The 20258-nt window shown below is 48.3% G+C and overlaps 1 protein-coding gene across 2 annotated transcripts in view; it reads left to right on the forward strand.

Moving 5' to 3' along the window:
* The first annotated feature begins 166 nt into the window (after positions 1-166).
* The window catches only part of LOC149358316 (transmembrane protein 135-like), a 77350-nt gene continuing 57258 nt past the window's right edge, over positions 167-20258 (forward strand). For both annotated transcript variants that reach the window (XM_089570363.1, XM_089570364.1), the window contains exon 1: positions 167-592. In XM_089570363.1, coding sequence (XP_089426489.1) covers positions 431-592 — 162 coding nt within the window. In that variant the 5' untranslated portion in view covers positions 167-430. The remainder of the gene's footprint in view (positions 593-20258) is intronic.

Consider the following 20258-nt stretch of genomic DNA (forward strand, 5'->3'; position numbering starts at 1 on the left):
CCTACTTCATATGTGTCGTTAGATTACTGACATCTACCATTCGTCCACCTTATTCGCTAAAACATTAAAAACGCAAAGCAAAACAGCGTGATGTCATCGCAGACGTCATTTTATAAAGACTAGCCAGCGCCCAATCAGATCGCCCCCTCCTCCTGTCACGCGCGCGCTCTCGCCGAGGAGCGGAACCCGACAGACGGCCGGCTGTTTTTCTCGCCGTTCGCGCCTGTAAAGCCGGCTGCGCTCGTCACCCGCTCCCTGCAGCAGCATCACTGCCGCACTTCGGAGCTCGGCGGCGAAGGTGCACTTACTAACTGTTCCTTTTCTCTTTTTTTCTTCATTGCGCTCTCGCCTGCCGCGGCGGCCGCGCTGCTCCTCCAAATGGTGCCGCGGCTATTTTGACTCGGAAGCAGCAGCGCGCGTCCGCAACGGCATGTCTGTGCTCAGCAAGTACGCTCCGCTCCTGGACTACCACCTGCCCTATAACTGCTACGAGATCGGCCACACGTGGACGCCGTACTGCGCCGAGGCCTCTGTTTACGTCGGCCTGCACGCGTTCAAGGAGTCGCTCAAGATCTACCTGCCTCTGTATGCGGTGAGTCGTTGACCCGGAAGACCCCCTCACATCCCGGGACCGATTGGTCGGTAGGTCGATCGGTCGGCGGATCTCGGTTATTATTGCCGGACGACTCTAGCCCTCCAGCGCGCGGGCGTGCGTCAGCTTCGGTCGCGCGTTCTTTTTATGCACCAGCTAGAACACGGCAGCAGTAAACGCACCACGCGCCGTATATCGAGCGGTGTCTGCCTCTTATTTCTTTGCGGTTGTGTCGTTTCGTCCACGAGCGTAACGCCGGTAGCAGCAGCAGCGCAGTGTCACGCCCCTGGCCCGGTGAGGTTGTCGACGAGAAAGCAGTATCTGGTTTGGGCGTTCGCGCGCCCTACTTTCTTCTTATTTTGAGAGGCGCGTGCGTGCGCGCGCGCGCACCGTGTTCATTGCGGTTCCCCTAATGGTCCTTTCTGGGGCGAGCCGCGCGTGAATGAACGCGTTTATTCAGCTAGAACATGCGTGTGGCTTGCTTTATTTTTCTTTTTTCGCCGCCTTCTTACTTTCTTTTCTTATTCTAGCGGATCTCTAGGGCGCTAAAAATGACCCCTATCGGAAACCTCTTGCATGACCTATGGCGCAGTTCGAAGCGCTCTCTTAAATGTGATATAGGCCAACATTACAAGTACTGAGTTATACTTACTTCGCCGATGTATCTCACTGTGATGAAAATCGAGCGTAGAAACGATCTGGAAAAGCTCGAATCAATTATATATTATCGCAGGTTAATAGGAGCGGGGGATCGGCTTCTATGCTAAAGCAAGAGTTTATTGCTCCGAGAGATTTAAAAAAATTGCTAGGGTATGGTAGACGCGGCTGGCACAGGAGATTATACTCATTGCAGGCAACAGGGAAAAACCGTAGGGGACTCAATCTTGCTCTTGATCATTATTTATCTTGATATTTATTTACCTAACCCTGCGATGTTCTTGTTTCAGTACAAAAATTTGCAAAAAAAAACAAAAAATCTAATGGCAGGATAAATCCTTCTCTGTTCGTACCTCTCACTCTGTGATGTATATATTCTGATAAGTTGTTGCTTATCACATAAAAGAGAAAAAGGCTTAAGCGCTCTAAAATACTAACGTCCATGTTACACAGAGGAGAAAACTTGGTTTGGTTTGGTTTATGGGGTTTAACGTCCCAAAGCGACTGAGGCTATGAGAGACGCCGTAGTGGAGGGCTCCGGAAATTTCGACCACCTGGGATTCTTTAACGTGCACTGACATCGCACAGTACACGGGCCTCTAGAATTTCTCCTTCAAAGAAATTCTAGCCGCCGCGGCCGGGATCGAACCCGCGTCTTTTGGGTCAGCAGCCGAGCACCATAACCACTGAGCCACCGCGGCGGCAGGAGAAAACTTGCGACCACTTGTAGTTTTGATAACGCGTATGCGGCGTCCTCCATCTTTTGTTTTCTTGAAGCCAGCGGTAGCGCAGCGGAAACGTGAAACGGGCATAATATATTATTAGTTCGTGGTCTTCACAGAACGTGCATACCGCACCACTCTGCCATTGTATTCGAACGGGCAGTTATTTTCTCGCGCTCTCCCGCCTGAGAAAGGGAACTTTTTGTCCTCTAAATAGCTGCCGTACGCGTCCCCATAAACAACGCCTGAACGGCTTCAGTTCGCGTAACAAGAGCACATATACGCGTTGAGTGTACTTACGCAACCACCACGTAGATGATCGACCTCCGACCTCTTCGGACAATAGAAACTCTTAGTTTTTCCTTCTTTCGTCAAGAATGGCGGGCAGATAAAATTATAAACAGCCGTTGGTGCTATTCTCACGAAGATGAAACAGTGGTATTTGTACAGTGTTAAAGTACAGTGGTGTTTGTGAACAATGTTTGGTTTGGTTTGGTTTGGTTTATGGGGTTTAACGTCCCAAAGCGACTAAGGCTATGAGAGACGCCGTAGTGGAGGGCTCCGGAAATTTCGACCACCTGGGGTTCTTTAACGTGCACTGACATCGCACAGTACACGGGCCTCTAGAATTTCTCCTCCAAAGAAATTCTAGCCGCCGCGGCCGGGATCGAACCCACGTCTTTCGGGTCAGCAGCCGAGCACCATAGCCACTGAGCCACCGCGGCGGCAATGTTCGTTCATTCTTCCCTCAGGAAAGACTAAGTGTGGTGAATAAGGTGCCTCCAATTAAATGCAGGAGGTGAAATGCGCGTAGGTATACAGGTCGTTGCTTGCATGAAGTCCCTGCATTTATTGTGAAAGATCGCGACCACCTAAACCTTCTGTCATTGCGAGGCTGTGGAAGGCCGAGAAATTAGCGAGAAATATATATATATATATATAGTAGTTGCAGGAGGTCTTGTCGTTCAATGGGCCAGGAAGACTTGTAGAAGAAGGGGTCACAACCTTGCAATTATCTTAATTTAATACCGACAGTTTCGGACGGAGGACCGTCCTTCCTCAGGGTATACACAGGGTATACACCCTGAGGAAGGACGGTCCTCCGTCCGAAACTGTCGGTATTAAATTAAGATAATTGCAAGGTTGTGACCCCTTCTTCTACATATATATATATATATATATATATATATATATATATATATATATATATATATATATATATATATATATATATATATATATATATATGGCTGGGCTTCGAGGAGGCGCTAGTGGAAGTCAACATATGTGAGGTAACACATTCTATGCGTACATTGTTTCAGTCGCGTGTGACGTCGATGGGGATGAAAACATTTTAATAGAACTAGGGGTGTGCGAATATTCGAAATTTTCGAATATAATTCGAATATCAGATTTTTGCTATTCGTATTCGATTCGAAATGTAAGTATTCGTGTTGTTTCGATTATTCGATCCCATGTGAATATTCGTATTTAGCCGAATATTTTATTGCGAGCACCGGCGTACATTTCGGTGCGCAAGTCCAGTCGACATAGGCATAACAACATGGCGACGTCCAGAGCCATGCGTAATGTTGGGCCATGCCGTAGCTGACTGTGCTTGTGAGCTTCTTTGTTGCTATACCTGCGAAGCTGGTATAGTCAAAGCTGTGCACGAAGTACCTCGCAATACCTGCCACTTCAGTGTCATGTGAGAGGGAATTACCTGTCTCTGGAGAAGTCGTTTCAGCTAGAAGGGAACGATGATGATGATGATGTCCTCAGGCTTAATGCCTGACCATGTGGAGCAGCTGGTTTTCCTTCACAACAACCTTTAATGCTCATCCCAGCAACGCGCTTTTGCGCTGATGGCATGCTAGATTCAATTAGCGCTGTGTACTATTTTGTGTGAAAATTCTACTCTTCTAAGAATAATGTTCTAGACTTCGATACATTCTGTGCAGGCACACACACCTTTTGTGTTCATTTACTTATTGATAGTTGAGCTGTGATGTTCTTTGATGCTCAAATAAATGTTTTGCAGTGGTTAAATGCGTCTTTCCTTGATTATTCGATATTCGATTCGATATTAGGAACTAAGTATTCGTATTCGATTCGTATTCGAAAAATTTGATATTCGCACACCCCTAAATGGAACTGATACTGGCGCGTGACCGATTCGGGAGCGGTCAGGCAGTATGCCTGCCTGTCTGAGGGCCGTATTCGCCAATGGTTTCCCGGATCTGGGTGAACCAAACACGTAATTAAATTAATAATAAAGTTTATTCTCTCTCTCTCCTTTCAGTTTTTTTTTTTTTTTTGCACGCCAGCGTACTGAGAACAGGGTAAAGCGTTGACGCGGTATGTAATTGGCGCTAGCAAACTCCGTGTCCGGAAATATCTTTTTATATTTTTCCTACCTTTTTATTTCGGTATAATGTTACTTTATTTATTTATTTTTTATTTTTGCTATCGATGAGGAAACCCACTTTTAAAGTTCCATGTTATGCATCTGTATACGCCAGAACAGAACAAGAAAAAAGAAAAAGAACTGCACATCAGAGACTGCACTCGGCTGAGTTAATAAGTGGAGTTGAGCGCTATCGCTGTAGCGACAGTGCTCAGTCTGCATCGTCGACCAGCAGAGCAGTTCATTCGAGCGAGAGCGATCAGAGCTCGGATGCCTCACATACAGGCGCTCGTTTGAGCATGCGCGAACTCGCCACGCAGTCGAGGCATGTCCGCAGGCTGTGACGCGAGGAATTCCACATCTCGCGATGTGCTTTGTCGCACGCGCTCCGTGTCAAAACGTTCTCTTTTATGTTTTTAGTATTTCGGTATTTAATTTCCATGTATCTAAAGCTGTTTAACAACTTGATTATCATATTTGACTGACTAATTATATTGGCAAATGATGCATTTAGGAAAAAAGTTGTAATATTCCTGTGTGCTCGAGGTTACCAGCAGCGATAACATTTCGGTTTCATTTCGGCAAGACGCATCATTTTTTTTTTGGTACAAAAATGAAACAGCTTGAGAAGCTAACTGTCACGTTGGGAACTTTGGCGTTTAAGAAAAATGAAAAATCTTTTAGATTTTAACACCAAAATAGGCACTTGACCCTGTGTTTGTAGCATGTTGGCCTACGTTGCTCATGCACCGTAACATCCAACACACCAATCTGTACGAACATTTCTCTCTCATCTGCCAGCTTAGCATGAAGCAGTCACTGCAGATTTACCCGCTCTACCCTCCGCTTAATAAAGCAGCTGCGGGCCATGCAGCTGTAAACCTTCCATATGCGCTTGTGAAACAGCCTTTCCTGCTATAGCACAGCCACAGGCGTGCGCAGGTCTCGCCATAAGGGCAGGCCAAAGTTTATGGTAGCGCTCGTTCACGTCTTGTGGGAAAATTTTCGCCCCCCCTTCCCGTTGTCTATTAAAAAAACTACTGCCCCCCCCCCCCCCCTTCCCTTTGCGCACGCCTATCACCACAGGTATACGATCCCCTTATTACACCAACCTCCCTCCTGCCCTTCTGCGGATGGGATTGTAGTTGATGGCCATCGCTTGCCAGTTGGCCACAGTCCCGGCGAAGGCTTGGCCTGAAAGCCATTTCTCCCTCTCCTGTTCAAAACGCGTACAACTCAAGAACGCAGCGGCTTTTCCTCTTCAAAGGACCTTCCAGGCCAATGGCGTCGGCCGATTCTCATGAACCTCCTAGCGTGCACAATGCTGGGAGTGGCAGATGAAATGGGATAGTCATCTACCCGCATTATCGGAGGATAGGCCCCTCCAGGCTACCCACTCTAGCAGGTTCTTGAGAATTGGCCGACGCCATTGGCTGGAAGGGGGTCCTTTGTCGGGGAAAAGCCACTGCGTTCTTGAGTTGTTGTATCTCACTAGGAAGGAATCGCGTTGCAGAGTGGCTTCGTCTCTGCAGGCAGAGGCACACAACCATGGAAATGTCTATGCGCAGTCGCGAGATGTTTCCGCAAACGCGTACGTACGTCCTTAAATAGCAGCTCCAGAAAGAAGCATTTTGAAGTGCGTGTCTATACGACGCCTCCTTTTCCTTGCTTATTATTTTGCAGAGGTGGAAAAAGTCGGCGTACATTTTAAAGAGGCCACGGCTTGCCTGACGGGGCGCTCTCGAACCGCGCGCTGTGTCGCGAAATCTCTGTGCGGTGGCTTCCGTTTGTGTCATGACGCACATCTGATAGTGAAGAGTCAAGTTGCGCGGCAGTTTTTGGGGCCGTCTATACTGTGACACAGTGCATAGTGCTGCGATTAAATGAAATAATGCTGATCAGTTAATCCCCTGTTATCCCTCACTGTGGGTGGGGAAAGCCCGAAGTACTACAGAGTTAACATTGCTGTCACGCTCTTACTCTCTCCCCCCCCCCCCCCCCCCCCTGGGATAAAGAAGGCACTGCAGAAAAGGGACATTACAAAAGTGTCGCCGCACGAGCCTTTCCTCTGAACATCCCGTTCCCGGTGCGATACGTCTGGCGCATTCCGCTCAAGAGAGAGAATGAAATCTATTGAAAAACTGGGGTTGAGAGTTGCTTGGCGATCAGATGGGTGGGCGTCCTCATTCCAGGACTCCAGCGGTCCGAGCTGCTTCACGAACCTTGTAGATGAGCTTTAGCTGATCTTCCAAGGATACGCTAGTCACTTGAGCCATCCACTGGTATGTGTCGTCTTAAAGGTTCAGGCTTGCCCGCACACCCCTACGAAACGTGGAAAAGTGTGGGACTTGCGTCGCACCAGGGGCAGACGTCAGGGTATTGAGTAGGATACATTTCGTTACATTTATTAATAGGTTTCGAAATGAGTTTGTATTTGGCGACAGGCTACAGCATCTGCCGTGATTAGCTTTTTGTGTGGTGGAGGGTATTTCCTGTGGTTAAGACGTAATGTTTCTAGTCGTTCGCCATATGTGGACGGAAGGGGTGTGAGGTGGGGATGGGAAGGACCCGGTAGGTTTATTAGCGCTCGAGCTAGGTTACGAGCCGCCTCGTTGCCCTCCAACCCAGGATGGCCCGGTGTCCAAGTAATTCGGTGATGTTCTTGCAAAGGGGTAGCAGCAAAGAGTTCTACTGCTATTTTGTGGGGTATACCGGCTGTATAATCACGGCAGGCTTGATGTGAGTCTGTGATAACGTGGGCCGTTTTACCGAGTCTGTCTTCGTGTTTAATAGCCATATGGCCACGGCTATGGCTTCAGCTGTGGCAGGGCTTTCTGCCCTAATGGAGGCTGCTACTGTAGTATGTAGGTTGTAAAAGTTGTCGACCGCGGCTATCACGAATACGCCCCCATCCTGATGCGGGTATCGCCTGTTTCTTTGTGCTCCCGCGTAAGAACAATTCAACTGCACGTTGGGAACAGCATATTCAAATTACCGTTTATATTTTATAGTGTCGCCGATCATCTGGTGCACCCGATCGTCTGGTGCCCCCCAGAATCTGGTGCTACGTGCCTCTGAATATTTAGTACCGTCCGGAGCCATCTTCACGTGCAATGGTGGCGGTTTGAGTAAACACTATGCTAATAGCAAGGCTGACGGTGGCTTGCCATTATAAACCGAATCACGTGATGTTCCACTACATCAAGCATGTTCTCCATCAATCTCCCTCCGATGCATTAGTATCAGCTCAGGTGCGGACATTTAAGCTTCCGTACCATGTCCTCTTGGAGCCGCTATGGAGGTAACGCTCGGCTCGAGTGGCGCATGAAAGCGCGCTGTCCGCGCGTTCTTTCACCCACGCCGTGACTCGGTCAGGTTGCGCAGCAGCGTTTTCCTAATGACCGCCTTATCTCGGGTCAGTCCGCACACACGCGAACTTCACTGGAGCGTTCATTTGAAAGTATGATATGACGGGGAGAAAGCGACCGCGCTGCCCGTGAAAACGCATGGCGTTGCGTAACGCGCCGTTACGTAATAACAGTGGTGGCAGGAAGGAGAATGTAATCGCATTACACATCCCGCATCGTTCGCCGTCCGAGCGCCTCGCTCGCGGTGAAATGTTTCGTGCAGTTGAGTTCGAGAGAGCGTCCTCGATCTCCCCGCCAGCCCTTATTCTTGTCCGCGCCTGCATCATTCCTGTACGACCTTTGTTATTGATTTACTTGGTTGCTTGAATTCATTCACGTCGGTGTGACCGGTGAAAGTAAGAGTACTTTTTTCAACAGCGCATGCTACACAAGGACACAAGACGAGGAAACACACACGCGAGCGCTGAACTGCAACTTTATTTGAGAAAAGGCGCCAACCCCTACATATATACCCTCAAGGAACCGCCCACTAGGTAAAACCTAAAATCACTGCACGTGTCAAGCTACAAGCAAGAAAAAATATTCAAGAGTTAAGCATACAATACAAGGGTGACCAAGACCGCAAAAAAGAAGAAAGATTACAAGAAGCAGCGAGAAGAAATGATTTCACTTGCCCTTTTTTTGCGTAACAAACAGTGGGCAGAAATCGTTCGTAAAAGTGGTAAAAGCACAAATCGCGGTAACTAAGCATGATGATGACCGAGGCGAAAAAACATCTGAAGTGCATGAGGGCCAACAACTAACACGGCTAAAAAAGTGGTCACAAATGAGATATAAAAAGTGCTAACACGAAGACTAAAAGAGATAAAACAGAGGTACAAAAAGGAGGGTAAAGACAAAAGTAAAAACGAAGGAAGAACTACCGGAAAAAACCAGGTCAAAATCACATAAAACCAGACAGGAACGCTATCTCTTTGTTTGACAGAGAAACAGAAGGCGTACTAACGCATTCACTCTTGAGGTTACAAATCTTGGCTGCTTCTATTATTTCTCGAGTCAGCTGGTAGGGGCATTTCTTCAGAATGGTTGTTCTTTTGAACATAGGGGTGCATTGTTCATTAGAACCTAGTTTAAGTTTGCAATTCTTGCAGTGCACTGGCAAGTTCCTGAGTGATGAACCAGATAGATCCCTACGATGTTCCATTAATCTTTCATTAATACATCGGCCTGTTTGGCCGATGTACGCCTTCCCACAAGAAAGAGGGATCGAGTAGACTACACCCTCAGCGCACGTGACCAAGGGATCTCTGTGCCGCGTGGTACAGGGTATATATGTAGGGGTTGGCGCCTTTTCTCAAATAAAGTTGCAGTTCAGCGCTCGTGTGTGTGTTTCCTCGTCTTGTGTCCTTGTGTAGCATGCGCTGTTGAAAAAAGTATTATGAATAACCAACTAGCCCGTGAGCTCACCCTGTGAAAGTAAGAGGCCTTGATGTTGACGGTACGTCTCAGGACGCACACAGTACGCGTCGTTGAACCGACTGGACTGACATCCTCGCGGACACAGTCTCTATATTTTCCATTTTCTGAAGGGCTCTTTCGTCTTTTTCGCGCAGAATTTGGTGCCGTGTATTTCCTACTCCCCCCCCACCCACCTTCTTTATTTTTTTGTTTAGGCAGCATGCTACGAGGTGCAGCCAATTAGTTTTGCCTATTGGGAGGCAACTAGAATTTAATTTCATTCATTTCAATTTAATAGTAGCTTGCTAACCGCGGCAGGTGGAAAAGTGGAGAGGAAAATTCTCTTCACGTTTAAGGGAGAGAAGGATAAGGTAAGTGCGAGAGAGGATGGGAGTCAACGGGGGGGCCCGACCAGATTTCGCTGATTCGCATGAGCACGGCTGGGCTTTCTCTTACAGCTGACGATGTAGATTCTACGGCTAAATGCGGGGATAAGTGGTTGTATACCAAAGGTATAACAGATTTGGCTGATTAATGCGCTAAGCCGGTAAGCAATTGGCTCTACAAATTCTTCAGTCAACGATGTCAGTCGAAACGAGAGCTTGCAATGTCCCCTTTACCAGAAGCACATCGCTTTTTGACGTTGTCCCAACCGGCTGTGATGCAGTTCTGACACCTGTGCACTAGATCCTGCGTGCCGTCCTAGAAAAATGAGGGCGGGTGCTGACGACCTCGACGGCTCCGTCGTGCGCGAAGAGCGTACTCGTCCTTTCCCAATGGTCATTGAAACTCCCTTGGACATTCCATGGACGTCCGAAACGTCCACAGGACATCCTAGGGAGTTTATTGCCCACTGAGTTCAACCTTGGAAACGGCTGTAATTCCAACGAGGCGAGGTCCGGGCTGTGAGGTCCGGACTTCTATTCCAAACAAAGGGAACGTCCAAACTTTCACTTGAACGGAACTTATTTCGATTCGATTGCTTCATAAAAAAAGTCACGGCCATGGGAGCTAACTCACTGAACACCCCTGATACCTGTATATGAGATCGTGTATATGCTACGGTGCCTTCTGTTTTCTGCAAGAACGATTCCGGGAACTGTTGCGCACTTTTTTTTTTTTTTATTGAAATGGAAATGGTGATATGGTGATACACCAGACAATACTTTTCTGAGCAAGCCGTTGTGAACGGCGCACGCATATTTCTCCGGTTTATACCCCCTTTATTTTCGTTTTCCCGCTCGAAATATCTATTCACACCCATGAATGAAAGTTTGTTGGATGCTGGTTCGCGGAAAAAAAAAAAATTCTAACGTTGCCTCGCTAGCCATTCAGGTGGGTACCCATTCCTGCGGATGGTGCACAATTGTCCCCTCACGCACATATACGCGCTTTTCACTGGCCTGCTTTGTATGATCGCGCTGAGATGCATTTTTACCACGAACCCCGAATCCCGCAAACTTTTGTCTATGATTGTACGTGCACGCTTGTATTTCTCGTACTGATGTGTGTATACTGTGTTCATGCTTTGTACTGCATGGAAAGAGTGTACACATAATCTGGCTGTCTTTTTTATTTTTTTTTTCTTCAAATTTAATCACGCCCTTTATAGCGCTGGGTAACGTCGGAACAAGTGCGCAAGTCCTCGAAAAAAAACACACAAATAATGCGCACTCATATGCGTAGAAAACATGTGTCGTGGAAACGGTCGAACAAACGCAAACGGACGCCGCTCGGGCACTTTTATACGCTTTGTATTTGAAGCCGTCGGGCGGCCCATTTCTAGGCTGGAGAAACGACACCCAACCATTTTGCTTTTGTGGGCTATTTTTGGAGCAGCCTTTCATAATAGCCACCTCTTACATCGTTCCGTTCCAAGTGTAATGGACGAGAAGCGGCACGCGGCTGACCCGCGCAAACGGAAGTATTCGTTACAGAGAGGAAATACGTACGCGCAGCTATACTAATGACCTCCCTTAGTTCTTTTTGTCTATTTATTCACCGTGATTCACGCTATGGAGGTTCACCTAAGCGTCGTCTTGTGTCAGAGGATGGAGAAAGCTTTCCTTATTTTGCCTTCACGAGAGAGGCCTATCCGGGAAAAACGGGTTAAGTGACCTGCTGTTTTGCCATCGAATGTGTACTTCGAAGACGTCGCAATTACCGAGGTCGCGCCGCACCCTGCAGGCTTTAAGGAGTTTGAGCGGGCGGCAGTGGGTAGTCTCTTATCATAGGACGTACGCATCTAGAAGCAACCTTTTAGGGCCTATCGTTTTCGGATAAAACCCAAATTTACTCGATTATGGCATCCCGAACATATTTCTTTAAAAAATCGGGTTGAACTTGATTTCTCCCCTAAAGTGAGCCTTCTAGATGATGTTTGTTTTCCAGTCCACAAAGCTGAAGGCACCGGAATAAAATTTGCGGATGTCTAGTGCTTGTTCCAGGGGAGTGTCTTCGGTCAATTAGGTATCTTAACACTTGTTTTCATGAGGGGTGAATTTGACGATAAGTTCGAAAAGGGCAATTTAGGTGTTAGAGGAGACAAAACATGCCTACCGATAAGACATTATCGGACTCTGATCCAAGGGCCTTCGCTATTTAAAATCATAGCTGTCATGTTGAATGTTTTTGCAGTGTGCAAATAAAGGCAAGTGGCGGTATTTCTAAGACGCACGAGTTCTTCGTAGAAGGCTGGTAAAGTGCGCGATGAAATATTTGTTACAGAAGAGGGAAAAAAAAAATCTTAATTGGTACACAATCTTTTTTAGTAGAACCTACGATTCTCATGTTGCTTATGAAATAATGAGCAAAAAATAAGGTTTTATGCCTAGCAGAAAAACGAACTATTATGGTAATGTCGTGTGCTGCAAAAAACGACCCGAAAAAAAAAAACACTCGTTCTATGGAATTTTTTTTTATAAATAGCCCGATTTTTACCCCCCCCCCCCCCCCCCCCCCCCCCGGAATCCGAGCACGAAAAATATCGCCCGGTTTTTACCACCCACTTACCGAAAAAATAAAACCCCGATATCATCAGCCTGACTACTTCCACTTCCACTTAGAATGTACCGAGTCCAGGACAGCCGTCCACCAGGACCCTTAACCGGGCTGACCTCCTGAGCGCCTGTCTGTCGCGGTACCTCCGCGAAATTTCGGTGCCACGCTGGGGCACGCGGAAGGAAGCAGCCGGTTTTTCATGCCGGGGGACTCTGCATGACCTGTCCACGGTGGCTCAATGAGCGCCTGCTGGTGTGTGTGGAAGCGAGAGAGGGAAGAGGAGTTTAAATGTTGTGTGCGCCTCGCTCTCTATGTGCGGTGTTTGCGGTCACTTGCTAAAACTTTGAGATCACTGCGGAGACCCGCATTGGAGCAATGCGAGAGCAAAGCTCCGACATACTATATCGACGTCCGTGGCTGTTCTGACGCCCATGTACTGTATCGACGTCCACGGCTATTTTGACGTCTAAGTGCATTTTTTTCGCGTTTTTATTAATCGACTAATTGCGCCTCATCGATGAAATTTTTCCCGCAGCAACATTTATCACATACTATCTGTCGCAATCACACTTTCACACCTTTATCTTCAGAGAACGACGTAATCGTGCGGACACGTTTTGCGGACGCTCTTTGCCGATGCGACAGAGCCGTATAATGCTCTCGCATTAATAAGTCGGCTGGACGGGCTCCGCACCGTGTTATCTTTGAGCGCGAATCTAAATCTCCCGAGTGTCAGACTGAATAAACGCTTCTACTTTCGTCGACTGACGTCTTCGGGTTAACGGACGCGTCTCGACGAGCCCATGGCGCGCTTGGATTACTCGTTTCGGAAACTATAGCTGTATACGAAAGCTGAGCCGCGGCTGCACGGGACCCGATCTCCTGGGTTGTAAAACGAGAAGACGTCATCTTGACCACCTCGCCACTGCTTGTCCATCGGGGTAGCTGACCTTTTCGGATATATCGCTCCGCGGAATATGAACAAAACATGGGCTGATAGACGAAGGCTGCATGCAGTATGGACAAAGACATCTGTATCTCGCATCATCACCATCATTCACGCCTAGGAACATTCCATGTAAGCGAATTCCTCGAGAGAGAGAGGAGAGAGAAATAACTTTCAGTCCGTCATGTGTGCCATAACGAGTACCTCTTTTCCCTTCACTTGTATGCTTTATTGACCACGGGACTTGGGACGCGTAAGTCCCTGGGTCCGCGCATGACCCCATTGCACTAAATGTCCATGAATTCATGGAGTTCCATGACGTGGGCGGCCCTGTCAGTGGTGATCTTCTACCTGGCCGGGTTAGTGTACATGCAAATCCCTGCTGCCGAAGGCGCGGTCACAACGAGTCACCAGTGTTCAAAGACCGTCTCCCAAAACCAAATGGTTCTGCCGTCTTCTTCCACCTTCTCATTCGTTCGGAACAGCAGTTACGGCCATGTCACCTTTGTCGGGAACACAAAACTTCGCATGTTCAAGGTCATCTCAAAAACTGTGAGTGTGAAGCATTTAAGTGAAGAATGCGTAAAGGTGCTTTTGTCTGTGTTAGACCGCTGTCCCTATGGAACCTTGTCCCCATTCGCTGGCTTGAGGACCTTCGAGCCTCCGCAGTATGCCCTCTTGACTCCTCTCTAGTCCTCGTGGGGTTTCTCTCGAGAGGTTTCCCTCTCCAACGCCCAAGGGGATCAGGCGAGGGTGGTGTTGGCGTAAATCGTTCAACTGTTCGACCGCCCTCTCTCCCAAAAGGGTAGTGGTCACAATTGGCTACCCACGCCCAGCCATACGGTTGCAGCGCAAATATACTCAGCTTTACATGTGAAAGCTCAGTCACCCAAACGGGATCACCCAAGCTCGTTGCCCTCTCGGTCAGCCGAGTACCTTTGCCAGCTGAAAAGCAGGTTGCGCTTCCGCTAACAAAAATTGCGCAACGTTGACACTCCCTGATAACGCAATCATTGATCTAATTTCACTCCACCGAGCTTCCCTGGAAGAGCCAGGAGTCTCAAATGCGTGGCCCGCCGGTCCTCCAGTTTGTATATTTTATTCCGAAAGCTCAAGCCAGCTTCACAAGTTCATCATTTCATCATTATTTATTTTACCCTTAAAGGCCTCTGTTGAGGCATTGCATAGGGGGGGCAAAGCAAATACAACTGAGAATAATACGTTAATACAACAAAACATAATGCAATACAATAAAATGAAAAACAATACATCACAATCAACGTTGGTCAATAATGAATGGCGAAAGGCTGAATTAGGCGGTAACAACAACAACAAGAAAAAGAATAAGTGTAACTGGGTGAAGTTTGAGACAAATGGGCAGTATCTTTTATTCAGTACAGTGATTAATTAATACCTGTCGAAATTTAGTAGCGTCGCGCTCGTTAACAATGTAGTCGGGTAGCAGGTTCCAATTTTCTATTGCAGTTGGAAGAAAAGATTTATTAAATGCCAAGGTCGATCCATGTATACGTTGAATGCTGAGGAGGTTAAACAGGCGGCGCGATGCTCTGATGAGAGCTAGTAATAATGTGTCACGAAGATCAGGAAAATTGTAGTATAAATTATGATAGAGGCAGAGTCGTGCGATTTTCCGTCGGAGTTCTAGTGGCTGGATGTTAAGTGCAGATTTAATCCTGGTGATACTGTTGTGTCTATTGTAATTTGAGGATATAAAACGGGCTGCTCGGTTTTTAATGGCTTCTAAGGTGTTAATTAAGTATTCTTGGTGAGGATTCCATATAGCCGCCGCATAATCAAGTATATGGCACAGGTGAATGTTTCGTATGCTAATTTTCGAACAGAACGAGGGGCTAGGCACAGGGATCTTCGGATGAGGCCAAGCGATTTTGATGCTCTAGATGCTAGATATAGGATGTGTTCCGACCAGGTTAATTTGCTGGAGATAGTGATTCCAAGGTACCGATATGTTTGGACTTGGGTTACCGTGTTTGACAGGAGTGAATGTGCGAATCTGATGTTGGAACGTTTTCGAGATACTTGCATGAATTGGCACTTTGAGACATTCAGCTTCATAAGCCAGTCGGAACACCACCGTTCTATTATGTGTAAGTTACTTTCACTACCACTCTTGCTTTCCAAATGAAACCGGCCAGAAAGTTACGTTCGCAGGTGGCGCTAAACCGCTAAACCGCTAAGCCCCTAAACCGAAAAACTAACCCACGGCACAGGGACAAAGGTCGTCCTCCGTCCCTTTCCTGCGTATATACCTTCGCTTCAGAGCGACCGAAAGTTGTCCGGGAGTGGACAGTTTCCACACCAGAGTCCGGAAGCTACTGCCTGCCTGCAGAGGTAGGAAGTTACTGCCTTTATTCTTCACTTTGAGTCATCAAGGTAGCAGTTTGGGCTTGTTGGTAACACATGTCAAACACATGTCAAACAAAGACAGTTTCGCGATGCACTAGTCACCTAGGCTAGCTATGGTTTCTGCTTCAACGATTTCACGGGTAAGTTTGCTAGGGTTCTTGGTGATGAGATTGCATGCTTCACAGATAGGCACACAATGTTCACATTTTCTGCAGTGTACATCAAGAAAACCACCTCTTTTTTCTGTTACGTTGTAACAATGCTTGCGAAGACGCTCGTTCCGGCACCTTCCACTCTGACCTATATATTTCTTTCCGCATGTCATCAACTTTCGTCTTGTACGATGCGAAAGTGTTGAGGTGGGAACAAAAGGCACGGACGGTGCACTTCCCGGTAGCCACGGCACAGGTAATCTCTAAAATGACCCATTACCCGTCTACCGGGGCGCTCCAGCAACAATGCTGTTTTTTTGAAATCGGTGAAATCGCATTCCGAATACGAAACTATCAACTACAGGCGTCTAATGAAAGATCTGAAGACGCTGAGGGCACACCTCGGATTGCACACAAAGCACGCCTGTATGTGTTCAGGCCGGAAGAGTTGCGTGTTATTTTTTGGCCGCGTTTATCGGGTTAGAATTGGCCGATGCTATTGGCTGGAAGGGGAGTCCTTTGACGGGGAAAAGCCGCTTGGCTCTTGAGTTGCACCCGAGTATAATACATAGCAGCGCAAGCGGGCGAACGCGAAGACAAAAATAAATGCATTCGTCGCGCGGAAATCTGAGGGGCGCTCCGTGAGAAACGCGAAACGCAATCAAGGACGCACCGAAAACGGCAACAACTGCATTACCATGATGCGTTGTGACGCACGCAAGACTTCTCAGAGGAAGGAGGCTATGTCGGACGCCCCGTTCTTTCTGTTTCCTTGGCCGCGAAACCTGTTCTGCGCGCGTAGTGTGTACTACATCTGCCTTTCTGACGCGTGCACGAGCGGCCTGTCAATCATCGGAGGTACGCACGGGGTCGCCGCGAACGGGCACACGTAATGCCGTACAAGCGCGGTCTGATATGGCAGATATGCGGGCGCAGGCTAGACGTACGAAGGCCCCGCTTCGTCTGGCAGACTCGAACAGGGTTGTGCGGCACACGTTCTTTGACGACCCGGAAGGAAATAGAGGGGCTGAGGCCTTCTTGGGAATCTCGGGACTGTCATCGTGTACCGACTGCCCTTCAACTTGCTTTTGAAACTATATGCGTTCGCCGAAAGAGCGCACTGAGCTAACTGCGACAAACTTCCGGGTCACAGTGTCATTCGTGTAAAAAAAAAAAAAGGAAGCTGGCTTTTGACTATGTGCTATTCCTTTAGAGGCAACAACAGCAACAACAATACCACGTGGCGCGATGAAACCTGTCACGACTTCATGTGGGGAGTTAAGGTTACGAAAATCGCTGGGATACGGTTTCTGCAGCTGGCCCAGGACAGGGATAATTGGAGACAATTGGGAGGTGCCCTTGTTCTGCATTGAACGTAGGCGGGTTGATGATGATAGTCGTGATAACGATGACAACGATGATATGGGATCGAACTCGTAATGAGTGCAACCCAAGAGCGAAGCTGCAAATGCCCCACAAAGGATGCCCTCCAACGAATGGCGTTGGTCTATGTCATGACGTCACGCTCCGTCGCCAAGTAAAATGCTGCATTAGAAGACGCAGAGGCGGTTGGCATTGACGTCATAACAATATAGGTCCACTTGCCTCCTTTGAGGGGCACCCGCCGCTTTGTTCTTGAATTGCATATTGGAGCAGAGTGGTTCTTCGTGCTAGCCTGATGCTTTTACGCTTTGAAAGAACGGAGTGCTGAGAGAAAGCAGGCAAAAATGCGTTTCTTGCTTGCGGTCTTTCATGGGCTGTTGTGTAGGAATTGTGGTTGTCGAGAGCAAAAAAAAAAAAAAACACAAAGCGCTAAGGCATAAAACGCATCGAGTCAACGTACGATTCGCAAAAGCGCTCTGGGGGGGGACGTTGGACTGACCACACGGAAACGCATGTGACGTCGCGCAGCCCCATTCTGGGAGAAGCGTGAATCCTTTCCATTTACTCCGCTGTCATTGAGGCGTTCGCTCAGTACCGAGTACGCATTTTTTCTATCAATTAATTTTTTTCAAAGAAGGTTGTGCAAACGGTGCAGTGCAAATTGAGAATCTCGTCGCTCGCGAAACAAGGAAGCCTTGCACGGAGCTCCGCTTCGCGCACGCGCGTCCTTTCGCGAAAAAGCAAAAAAAAAAAGGGGGGAAAAAAAACTCTCAAAGCCAAAGAAGAAACGTTCTTAACCGTGCGAGCAGAACGTATGCGTGCAAGCCTGTGTACTCTACTACTCAAACAAACGCCGGTCGTACCACGGTCTTCGTCTGCTCTCGCGCACCGTCTGCTCTTGGCTTCGTCTGCGCCTGGCTTCTCTGAGGGCGGCATCCTCCTTTCGCGCCGAGAGGCCGCGGAGCACGGAGTACAAGAAAAAGGAAAAGACAAGACAGGTGCGACCTCGACTTGAACGAACGCTTGACGCGCGGAGCGGTTCTGTTTGGCGCGTGGCGTTGCTGTTGCTTCAGCGTCGTGAGTGAGCGAGGCGGAGGCTTGCAGCTATATGAACGTTCCGCGACCGGCCTCCGTCACCGCATACAGCGCCCGCTAACCCAAACGAAGCCCGGGCCAACGTACTGGAACCGGCCGTTCCATGTGTGTCGGTTGACCCGGCACACCGCGTGTCGTCGTCTCCTCGGAGCTGCATGATGATGACGACGGCGCGTGCGAGAAAGGGCACCAGGCCGAGAGGCACCGGTCGGGGGCGGACACGCTTCGGTATTGTGTATGCCGGGCGTGTAGCTTGGCTTGACCTAGCTTGGTTCGTGCACCTCTCTCGTAGCGACGCGGTCAGATGGCTCAGGCCAGGTTCGTTGGGGTTGCGTGCTGACGCGGGCTGCGGGATTAAATGGGATCAGGACTGCTCGTGGCGCCCAATCACAGCTCGTTGTTATGGGAGGGTTCTAAGGGGTGAACTTCATTCTAAAAGTTGCTCGCCGTATTTTCCTGCAAAGCTTTGGGGGCAACGATTAGAGACAGAAGACGCGTCAGTCAATGCGAGCTAGGCATTTCCGGGTCTGACTGTCATGTTCAGGAGATCCGCAAAAGAAAAAGAACCTGACAAGCTCGATCTCGATGGAACTGCCGCCTACAGCTGCGCAGAAAAAAAAAAAAATTCAGGGGGCACTTTGACTGTCTAAAGTGGGTAGAGGCGGAAGCGTTTTCCGCACCACCTTCGCTGTTTCTGTGGCACTGGTTGGGCGTCACATATATTTGAGTACTAATTACTAAGTCATGGCAAATCACTAATTAATTGTTAATTACTGATTAATGCCTGAATGCTGATTAACTGCTAATTAATGACGCTTAAGCTTCGCATTTAGGAGTGGAACGCGACAGCGCGTTGTAGCGCTGCCAGGGAGTCCACGGAACGCCACCACCCGTTCGGGGCGCGATGCCTTGCCCTTTGAACGCAACGCTTTTTGAGGAAAGGAAATGGCGCAGTAATTCTCTGTCATCTCAGTGGACAACTGAACCGCACCGTTAGAGGAAGGGAGGTGGGAGTGAAAGAAGATAGATAAAGAGGAGCCGTAATGAAGAAAATGAAAATTGTATTTGAGGAAAGGAAATTACGCAGTAACTGTCTCACATATCTCGGTGGACACCAGTCAAAATTCAGTGGGGGGGGGGGGGGGGGGGGGGCACTTTTTTGACCTAAAGTGTGGTCACTGATGTGTGGTTAAGATGTTAAGCTTCGCCCCTAAGAGTGGAACGCGACAGCGTCTTGCAACGCTGCCAAGGAGTCCATAGAACGCCATCGCCCATTCGGTTCTATGCCTCGCTCGTCGGTAAATTGGTTTTTGAGGAAAGGAAATGTATCTGTCTCTCATTTGTCGGTGGACACCTAAACCTCGCTGGAAGGGAATGGAGGAGTATGAGAGTGAGTGAAGACACCGTATTCACTAGACGCGCCTTTGTTCATTCCAAATCATCGAGCTGGCATGGCGGAGTGGATAGCGTGCTCGTCTCTCACGCCGAAGACCGGGGTTCGATTCCTGAGCTCGACCAATTTCTTAATCGCTTTTATTTATTTATATGGCCTGACTAGTAAAGCTAATTAGGCTAATTGGGTAATTAAGCAATTAACTAAGCTCTGTCCCACTTACTTGGAGCATCACTATACGATCCCTTCTATTGGTTGTATAGTTACTAGCCAAAGTGCAATTGGCCCCGTTTGAAATTCGCGCACTGTGACGTCACGACCGTTTCCACCAATTGAAAAGCGTGACATTTTCTGTCGACAACTGCTGCTTACAACGATGAGACATTAAAGGCTTCCGCCTTAAAAGACGTTCTCATGATAGGCATGTGGGAAATACACGGATTTCCGTCAAACATGTTGAGAGTACCAGCGGAAGTTGACTCTCGCTTCGGGTCCAGCTATTCTTGTCTGGCACAGTAAACGAGCGGCTTTGTGACGCGACGCCCACGGGCGTTAGCTCGATGGAATGGAGAGCCGCGACATAACTAGAGGCACTATAGCGACTGTTGTCGTGGCGCTGGATCAAGGTATCAAGTAAATGGGCTGAGGCTCAACGGTCAGTCTCTGGCCCTGTTGTGCTCATGGGCTTATCCTCTGCACA

This window comes from Amblyomma mixtum, chromosome 2, assembly GCF_055824585.1.
Source record: "Amblyomma mixtum isolate Tamu chromosome 2, ASM5582458v1, whole genome shotgun sequence".
NCBI classification, from domain to species: Eukaryota; Metazoa; Arthropoda; class Arachnida; order Ixodida; family Ixodidae; genus Amblyomma; species Amblyomma mixtum.